The following is a 9,901-nucleotide window of genomic DNA, read 5'->3' as shown; positions in this document are numbered from 1 at the left end:
GTCCTGCTCTGAACCTCGACAGTTCTTTTTTCTTAAAATAAAGTGAGAATGAGATGTGGAGGAGCAGCCTCGGATCAGCCAGTTCCTGCTCGCTGTGTCCCCCTGGGTTTACCTGTCCCAAAAGAAGCAGAGCTGCCGGCAGCCCAGCGGGCCCGAGCACGGGGGTTGGTGCCCCCGGGACCGTCCTCGGAGCGGCAGAGGCCTGTCCCTTCGGTGGCCGGCGGCGGCAGCTTCCCGGGGCCGGAGGGGCCCGGGGATCCCGTCAGCTCCAAGCACAGCAGAGCCGCAGCTGCGATAACGCCTCTGAGCCGCGAGCGGCCCGGGCTGAAATCAATCTTGTAAATTCGGGGGAGTTTGGGGCTTCAACCCTCACGTGACAGAATTAAAGTTTCTACTCCACTGACGTGCAAATACCAGATACTTTGACGAGCTGTTCCTGCTTGTGGCTTTTGCTTCTCAGGCCCGTGCAGAGATAATGTGGGTACAGGCTGGCCTGGCTGCCACCCAGCCCCTTTGGCTGCATTCACCAGGCAGTCGCTGCGGTACGCCCGGACCCACCTTGCCGAACTGTCACCAAGCCCTGACAGGCACAACAAAGACCTGAATCCGTTTCTTTCTAGCTCACTGAGCGGACCATTTCCCATTTCTCTTTTCCAGGCGAGTTGCGGAGGAGCTGTAAATGATGGCTGTGGCACTAAGATGTTCCCGTCACCTGCCTGCCCTGCTGTATTGTTCTTCCTTCGCAGTGATGCGGGCGCTGCCGCGGGCTCCTGCAGGCTGCCCAGCCCTGCTGCTCGGTGCCTGCGGGCAGTGTGCCCACCAGTTGCTGCTGACCAGACAGCTAGCTACCAAGAAAGGTAAAGGTGGCACCCTCTGTGTTGCCAGAATTTCTTTTCTTATCCCTTTTGTCTCTTGTACCAGTACTGGAGGAGCTGGTTTGCCGAACAGTGCTGCAGTGTACAGGAAACCTTAACCCTTCCCATGGAGCTGCTGCTGGGCTGGGGCAGGAGGGAGCGATGGTCACAGTCCAGGCTGGAGTCAGTGCCCATAGTGTGACCTGCAAATATATTTTTTATGTGCTCAAGTGCTGGGCTGTTTACTCATTAAAAAATGCAGTTGCTTTCGTTTATCTTAGACTCAATTCTGAATCTAACAGGGGTTTTAGTAGCTTCTTTCTGCTTTCTAATGCAACAACTAAGTTGTCAGAAATAGAAGTTAATTTTATGTGTAATCCGCAGCTAAAGGTAAAGGGCAGAGTCAAGCCAGAGTGAATATCAGTGCTGCCCTAGTCGAGGATATTATCGATTTGGAAGAAACCAAAGAAGACATGCAAGCAGTGGTGGAAGCTCTGAAAGAAGATTTCAGCAGGAATCTCAGTGTTAGAACCTCACCAGGTTGGTAACTTTCTTGTATGATGCTCTGTTGCCTGTAAGTAAGGATACCAATCAGAGAACTCTGATTTTTTTCAAAATTTGTTTTCTTTTTATTTATTCACTGGGCACCCAGTTACTACAACCTTGGTGTCCCCAGCTAAAGGCTTCCTGCACCCTGAGCTTGACCAGGAAGAATCCATTTTTGTTAATAACTTCCTGGAAATAGCTTTTGTAAGTGGGAGATGTCAAAAGTGTCTAACTGAACTGTTTGCAGATGTGATGAAGCAGGTTGTCAGCTAATGGTGCAGTAGGGCAGGAAAAATCCAATTGCCATTAAATTAGCCTTTTGGAAATTGCCATCAGGCTGGTGTCTGGCAAGTACAAACTTTTTTTGCTGTGCGTCTTTGTGGGTAGTGACCTGTACAAGCCTTGTTCACTTAGTGAATTTTGTGTTTTAGGAAGAAATGTGAATGTATTTGACTAAGCTACGGTTACTGTAACACTCTGAGAATACGTATTTGTAAGTAGTATTGAGTTTCAGGGATAAAATTTAATGTTAAACAACGACCAAATTTGTATCATTCACCACCCCAGCTCTGGCAGGGGCACTTCAGTCTTTAATGGAGTTGGAAAGCATAGCTCAGTCTCTTAACTATTTATTTTAACCATAGGTATTTTTTTTTAATTGCACTGATAAAGTACCTCTTGTCCCATGTGCCTTTTGGCCTGTTAACATTTTTCAGCAGGAACTAGAGAGCAGATTAAGAGTAGCTCAGGGAGAAACTGAATACTTTAAATTAGGCAGTGTACAACACTTCCTCTTGGGACTTGGGGGAAAAAAAAAAGAAAAGAGGGGTTTAAGAGAACACTGCTCAGTTAAAGACAATAGTTGTCTTGATTTTTATAACAACATTTTGCTTTTCTTTAAGTTCTAAGAATCAAAAAATAACGTTTTCCTTTTAATTCTTAACAATCTGGCTTAGTTTTCCTATTCTAGTAACAAAAACAAACAACAGTTTTGTTTTCATGTTTTTGTGCCTCAGAGTAGCATTGAAATATTTACCTTGCAAATACCACAGGGGATGCATGAACACAAACAGCACCTGAAGTCTGAATAAACATGTGGGTTTTTTTCTTTTGTAACATCTGTATTTTGCATATCAGAAGGGAAGTGGGACACTGCGTTTTTCTTCAGCATCCCTGTGAACTGCTGTATCATACTGAAACTCCCCTGTGTTTGGTTCTTTTGAGGGGCCCTTGATCACATAATGGTGATGACAAAAGATGGGAAATTTCCGCTAAACCAGCTGGGGCAGATCTCGCAGAAGTCACCTCAGCTCATTATAGTGAACATGACCGATTTTCCAGAGGTAAGGACACGTTACCAGAGGCATTGGGAGGGGAGATAATTACCATGGGAGCAAACAGGTTGATGCTGAGCAAAGGAACATTTAGACAAAATGAGTCAAAGCTGGCAGGGCTGAGAGCTCCGCTGGGCTGCGTGTCACTTGGCGGCTGATACAAAACAGAAGCTGTATTTTGCTGCCAACTGCACGGGGTGAGCGATGCCTCCAGCCCTGCTTGTCACACGGAGCATCCTGCCTGCAGCAGGACAGGGTCAGACGGGAGTGACGTGCTGCCCCTCAGGCTGCGGCTGCTCTCAGGGTCGTAGCCAATAAATGCCACAGTGTGAAGCGTTTGCTCTGGGGACTGGTTTCCCATCAGCTGGATCTGCAAGAGCGTGGTTGAAAAGCAGCACTGAGTGTGTCACAGACTGGATGCCCGGATTGACTGTGCCCTGCCAGGGCTCCCCATTTCCCGTGCTTTTACAGCACCTGGTACTCTTGAGCACACACACGGCTCTCCTTCAGTTCACCTGAGTTACACACATGGAAGCGGTGCTGCATCTGCTCCATTTCTGTCATTTCAGTTCCTTATGAAGACGTGGCCAGGCACAGAGCCACATGTGTAGTTAGAATAGTCTGTATTTGTGCTGGGGACACCATCAAACTCCTCTAAAACTTGCTTACTTATTAGGGGGGCTGGTGACACCCCCCCGAGAGCTCACGGAAGAAGCTGCTGATGTGGTTTAAGAGCTGCTGAAAAGCCTCCTGGCTAGGACTAAGCTGGGCCTGTGCTAAGTGCTGTCCCAGGGCCTGGCTCAGGCACTGCTGAGGTTAGTGAGGTCCTGCCTTGGCAGCACCTGCAGGTCAGAACCTGAATTAGGTGCTTTGACCTGTCCTCTGGGAGAGCCGAATTCCCTTCATTTTCTGCAGGAGTTTTAGTTAGACTTGCCCCTCAATGAGGCAGCAAATCTGCATCCCACCTCAGGATCAAGCACTAGTGGTCCCCTGCAGCGGGCTGGCGCAGATAGAGCGGGGCAGGCGTGCAGGTAGGAGCAGTAACCAGCACAAGGTCAGCTAGTCATCCCTCTCCGGGGCTGGAGGCTTGCCAAAGCTTATCTCTATTTATTTTGCAAAGGCTTTCCCCAATTAATTAAGTCAGCAAAGTCTCAGAGGAGGTCAGTGTAAGGCACTTGATGCCTAAGTGTTTCTTAAAGTGTATCCAGCATGTGTAATGGCTTTGAAGAATGAAGGCCGCTCAGCAGCGAGTGCACCGAGGTCCCTCGGAGTGCCGGAGCTGAGAGGGCTGGGGAGTTTCACCCCATGACTGAGCCCCTGTCCAAGCGGGAGCTCAGCCCGAGAAATGGGCCTGTGAGGAATTAAATACCACACGATACAGCATTGCCTACATTTGCTTTCGAAGCCAAAGGACCATTTTTCATTTGAGCTAGAATTAGAACAGTTTCTCTCAATGGAGTTGTTTTGTGCCATAACTGTGCCATGGATAGACTGAACTCTTAAAACCATTACAGGCACATGTTCTTAATGTCACTACTTACAGCAGAAAGTCAGTACTCCTTGGCACTGAAAAGCAAATAAAAATGCCTGAGGAGTCTGGCAAAGAAAATAATCATAGAAAAAGGACATGCGGGGCCAAATTCTGCTTGCCTGAGAGTTATAAAACCAAACAAGACTTATGTTTTTTAAGCACAGCTATTTGTGTCATGGGCTGCAAGAGGATGGGGGTAATACTGCAATATTTTCCCCTTCCTCTATCTCCTGCAATATGTATGTTAAACAACACAGCTTTTACTGAGCATTTCCTTCCTACAGAGCAAGCACCGTCCCTAGAATAACACGTTTACATTCCTAACATGCTGAGATCATCTTAGTTAGATTTTCTCTGCCCTTGTTGTCTTGTAGAGGACAGCAGTTATGTCTTGACAAAACACTGGCAGAGCATTTGTTTCGTTCAGCGATGTCACGTGTCGGAGACCTAAACAAATGCACAGAGCTTTAGTTCGTGCCTCAGTTGACAAAAGCTGAACTTCATAAATAACGTCTGCAGCAGCCTGGAGCTGAAGTTAATGATGGGAAAGAGCATCAGAAATAGCAACGTGCCTTGTAGGAAACGCCGTGTGAGTGCCACAAGGATACAGACTCACTCGGTCTTGCTGTTGTCAGTGTCAAGAACGAAGCAACCTGGCAGAGCTGTGGGAGCTCCTGGCAAAACGCGGATTTAACCGTAAAGCCTGACACTCTGTAGAGGTACACCAGCGCCCTGGGAGGGGGCAGGAAGCATTTTAATCACTCTGCAGTTACCAGGCAAACCTGTGCACCCCACCTCTTAAGCAGAGCAGAGCGTCAGCCAGCGGTGGTGGAGTTTTGAGAAGTTAATCCTAAGTAATAAGCTGTAAAATAAACATAGAGCTGGGCACAGGCACTATTTCTCGGCCAGCTGCTACTGCCCTGATGTAATGTGGTTAGGTTGTAGTGCTGAAGCGGTTAAGTTAGTTAACGTTTCTAAATTGGCACTGTGTGATTTCTAGTGGGAAACATTCAACTGGAATTTTTAAATGCTCAGAATCTTTCATCTCCTTCGCCACAGTCAGGCTATGCCTTGGGAATTTATTGCGGTTTCGCTCTGCATTGCCTCAAACCATTCAAATAGTTTCAAAGAAGCAAAACAGTTTTCTTTTGTTGTTGCTTCCCTTCCCCTCTCCCCCCCTTCGTGCCCCCCTACCCTGATACCGAGCACAGCCATGGTTTCCCATTCGGTTTGATCAAAGCTCTCGGCACCAATGTAACTTCCTGATCTTACTGGTAACAGAAGTAAATGTTTCCATGTTCCGTGGAGATGGATTGCCAACTATTGACAGAGTTCTGGCATATGGGAATGATTATTTCCTAATTCCCTTTACCTTTTGATCTGTTTTACAGAGCACAGCTGCAGCTACGAAGGCTATAAGGGAGAGCGGCATGAACCTGAACCCAGAAGTGGATGGGACAATAATTCGGGTGCCAGTTCCTAAGTGAGTATTGATGGCTGCCCAAGTTCATCATCATGCAAGGTAACACAGTAGGCTGCAGCGAGTGCCCTTCAGAGGGTAAGCATGTACGATTGCTGTGATGTGGCGATGCAGCTACTTTCACATTCAGAAAAAAAAAAAAATCTGAGCCCCTAAAAGCGTCTGGTGGAATCTCTTCCAAGTGCCTGTGCTTTAAGTCACCACATTTTGGCATCTGATGGTTGGTCTTATTGTTCTTTATCTTCCCTCTGCAGAGGAAACTTGGTCCTAGCTGGCTGCAGCACTTTGCAAGAGACAGCCAAAGGCTTTTGAAGCTGTTCTGCCTTAATTCAGGGGCTGATTTTTTCCTGCCATGCTGTAAATTCATGGAATGACACCAGCACACAGCAGCAGTAACGCAGGAGTGAACCGGTAGTATTAGGAGTGAATAGCACCTTGCTGCAGAGAACACTAAGAGGAAGTGATGAAAGAAAGAGGGAGGATATCAGTAGTTTTGACTAAAATTTTACTCCCTCTTCTCATGTAATACACATTGTATAACTGATAGTTGCTGGAAGTTTGGGTGTAGGACAGATAGAAAAGCAGGCTGCTCCTGGGCATCGCTTCGCTCACCCATCGCAGGTGTCTCCCAGCCCTTGGACAAGGCAGGAGGTGCCCCTGGATCAGAGCTTCAGTCTGGATCAGGAGAGCACTTCCACAGTGCTTCCGATGATCCTGGCTTAGTGTGCTTCGGGCTGCAGCATGCTGGGGTCCCTGCCTGCGAGTGGGGTGCCTTGCAGATGAAGGTAAAAGAGGGAGGTACCCCCTGGGAGCACGCTGAGGGCATGGCACACACGTGTTCAGTCCTGAGGACCAGGCTGGGCCTTGTGTGGAGCGAGACCTCCCAGCACCTCTGCTCGTATGACAGAGCCTGGAGCAGGGGCGGTGGTGCTGCTCTGCCGGCGTTGGGTGGCACAAGGAAAATCCACCAGTTCCCGCGGGTGCTCAGACCCTGCAGCGACAGAGCTGCCAAAATACCGTGGGCAGACGTGGATGCACATGGTCTCACACCCCACCCCAGGGTTTACCTGGCACTGGGGGGCTGCAAACAAACACCCTCAAAGGGTAAAGGGGGCTCCCTACCCTGTCTGGGCACACAAACACCTTGCACGTGCGCTGCCTTTTACAGGCAGGTGACTTCTCAGTAAAGGTGAGCCCAGTATTTCTCATGCTTTAGATCTACTTTAATAAATTCTATGGAATTTTATCTAGCATTTTGATCAGAGAAGTCTAATTGCAGCTTTCCGTTGCTGTCGGTGAGAGGGAGTGACATTATCATTCTATTTGCTGATTTTCTTTTCCCCATGCTCCCGGCCCTTCCCCCATTCCTCAGGAGAGGAGGCAGAGGAGGAGGAGGGCACCATTATCTTCATAATTGCTGAGGCTCCCGGGTTGCTGCACAGTGGTTTGATTGTTAATGGGCACTTGGGTCATCCTTGAATATGAATTGCAGGGGAGGAAACTCCAAAACTGCAAATCCCAATCTTTAAAAAAAAAAAAATAATACTGTTTTTTAAACAAATGTTTACGGTCTGTCACTATCTTTTGCGGTGCTGCAGAGCAAAAATGAGTCTTCTGTCCCCAGGGGAGATCTGCCTGGTGTGCTTCCTCGTATGAGTTGTTGCTCCTGCCCCTTCTTCCTGGCTGGATCCCAGCCCAGGGAATCCTGAGTTAAAGAGGATTTGGGATTGGGGGACCCACGGGCACCTCCAGTCCCGTGTGCTCACCCCCACAGCTGGGTCTGGTCAGAGTTTCATCCACTTTTACCAAGACAAGCAGGCAGTTTCAACCTTCTAATACAAAGCAGGGCAGAAATGATGAAATTCTGCTAGAGGCCTCTCTAATATTCTATCCCTCAATTACTTTTAAAATTTTTCTAAGTTTTTCATTTTCCTAACTCTAAAGATGTTTACAAAGAATTACGTGAGAGAGATGCAGTGAAATGGCAGGTGTGCAAAACGAGCAAACAAATCAGAAATGAAGAGACAATATTGTTTCTGCAGAAATTGGTTCTTTCATGAGGGGAGGCACAGTAAAAGTAGAATCAAGCCCAAATTGCCCTTACCTGTTATTAAAACCAGTTTTTATTCTGATCTATCAGCTGGACAGACACGCGTCGTATTTTGCCTTATGCAGGTCCAGGTCCAGCTGTGCTTCAGTGCTTGAGAGGGTTTCAACTGAACATTTTAAAATGGAGTTTACTTTTCAATATTTATCCTCTTAGTTTAGGTTTTGCATTGCAGTTTTAACAGAAAAATACACTCATTCGTGTTTACTTCTGCTGCCTCTCTGCTCCCTAAGGCATTCGCCTGTTTGCGTTGCTAGCACTGCATAGGCAATATTTATTTGTATAAAAAAGTATTCTCTGAGGGCTTAAAAATTAAAAAAAAGGAAAGAAATCCAGCCATGGGAACATTTGTATTGGTTGATCTCTTGGCCAAATTTGACCTGACCTTGTGCCTTTTATGGTATTGCCTCATTTTTAGATTCATCTTTTTTGGACCCATTGTGTTACGCTGGATATTGTTTGTAAATTAGTAATATTTTTACACATGCTTTACTGAAAGCCAGATGACTCATCTGAAAGTTTAATGACTCATTGTGCGCTTTTTTTTTTTTTCCTTTGCCCTTTAAGAAATATGCAAAGATATCTACTATGGGGAGAAAGGACCCAAAAAAATTTCATTTGAAAAAAAAAAAAAAAATCCCCAAAGCTGTTTCTGAGCTGCGTTGCTCCGGATCGCTCATCATCATCAGAAGTCCCTTGCATGCTTTTTGTTGAGCAGTATATGTTGCACCCTGTGTTTATCTGCAATTATGCATGCGGAGTATTTAGTTAAGCCTACTTTCCTTTCACTGATCCCTCTCCTTCACAGGAAATTCCTAGCATTTGAGATACAGAAATTACTCTTACCCGCACAAACGTCGTGGCCCGCGTCGTGCTCGCTGTGGGTCTGCTCCCGCCGTGTGCGGGGAGAGGAGCATCCAGGGGCTCTGGTGTCAACCCCTGCTCGCTGGGGGAAGCAGAAAAAGAGGAGATGTTACCTGCGGGGTGACGTGTCAGTCACCGGGCTCTGTCCTGAGCCGGCCAGGGCAGGACCGGCCCCGGGGGAACGGCAGGATTTGAGCCGCTGCCCCGTGAGCTGCAGGGGAGGGTGCAGAGGGCAACAAGCAGGGACCTTGTCCATGTTCCCCACTTCTGGCACCCCTTCCCCAGGTTCACTTCACCCTTTTTTTTTTTTGGCTTAAAGAGGGGGTAGGGGCAATGGTTACTAGACAGAAAAGAAAACATATCTAAAACCAGCTTAAAAGTCCCAGATCTGGGGGCAGGATTAAACAACTGTCCTTAGAAACCATGTGCCTGGCTCGCGTTGATGGATTCCTTAACCAGAAACAGCATCTGCTTGAAAAAGTGTCCGTTTCTGGCATTGTTGGTAGCATTGCTGAGAATTTACACACAGTCTGGCTGGAACATAAAACCCTCTGAGAAACTCCACGGCGCTGCGCAGTGATAAAAAGAAATTGGTGTTAATAAAGACAGACAAGGAGGCATGAAAGCTGTGACCCCGTGCCAAGAAGCATAGGAAATCTGGCAGCGCTGCATAAACAAAAACATTTCCTTAAAGGCTCGGCAGCCCCAAGCAGGCGAGTGATACCCTCGGCACAACTCGCAAAAGCAGAGCGGGAGCAGGGAGGCGAATAGCTGACGGCGAGCGAGCTCTCCCACAGCTGAGGCAGCCCTGCTGCGGACTGGCTTACCTCGCCACCCAGCAGGAGATGGGAGAGATTTCCAGCTCCCTCCTCCAAGTTTAGCAGCCAGGATTGACTGCCCGCCCCCCCAAAAAAGCTGCCTGAGAATCTGACCTCACCCGGACCTCTGCTTGTGAGCCGGCTTTGCTGGTTTGGCATGTGCCGCGGGACCTCTGGCTGGGGAGATCGAACTCGAGAAGCCCTGAAGGCACCGGTGTTGGGATGCAGAGGAAACCACAAGTAACCCCGCTCACTTCTAATTAGGTGTTCAGTCCAGGCTCGACCAGAAGCCTCTGGCCACATGTGAAATCCACGGGCCATGTCCCCTCAGCCGGGAGCGGGATGGGCTGGGGGGACGAGCCGGTGC

The 9,901-nt window shown here is 48.1% G+C and overlaps 2 protein-coding genes across 4 annotated transcripts in view; one reads left to right on the top strand and one right to left on the bottom strand.

The window, feature by feature from the left end:
- Positions 1-637, bottom strand: part of RBM18 (RNA binding motif protein 18) — a 13,146-nt gene extending 12,509 nt beyond the window's left edge. The window contains exons 1-2 of the mRNA XM_026860636.1: positions 626-637; positions 113-335 (exon numbers count right to left, since the gene is read on the bottom strand). Coding sequence (XP_026716437.1) covers positions 113-335; positions 626-637 — 235 coding nt within the window. The remainder of the gene's footprint in view (positions 1-112; positions 336-625) is intronic.
- The window catches only part of MRRF (mitochondrial ribosome recycling factor), a 14,111-nt gene continuing 4,370 nt past the window's right edge, over positions 161-9,901 (top strand). For 2 of the 3 annotated variants that reach the window (XM_026860588.1, XM_026860586.1), the window contains exons 1-5: positions 161-542; positions 658-857; positions 1,239-1,394; positions 2,625-2,743; positions 5,657-5,748. In XM_026860588.1, the coding sequence (XP_026716389.1) occupies positions 680-857; positions 1,239-1,394; positions 2,625-2,743; positions 5,657-5,748 (545 nt within the window). In that variant the 5' untranslated portion in view covers positions 161-542; positions 658-679. The remainder of the gene's footprint in view (positions 543-657; positions 858-1,238; positions 1,395-2,624; positions 2,744-5,656; positions 5,749-9,901) is intronic. The other variant, XM_026860587.1, reaches the window with a different exon arrangement.

The sequence above is a fragment of the Athene cunicularia genome (genome assembly GCF_003259725.1).
Source record: "Athene cunicularia isolate RWA chromosome 17 unlocalized genomic scaffold, athCun1 chr17_part1, whole genome shotgun sequence".
Classification (NCBI taxonomy): domain Eukaryota; kingdom Metazoa; phylum Chordata; class Aves; order Strigiformes; family Strigidae; genus Athene; species Athene cunicularia.
Note: the sequence above shows the minus strand (reverse complement) of the source record. Positions and strands in the feature narration are given on the sequence as shown.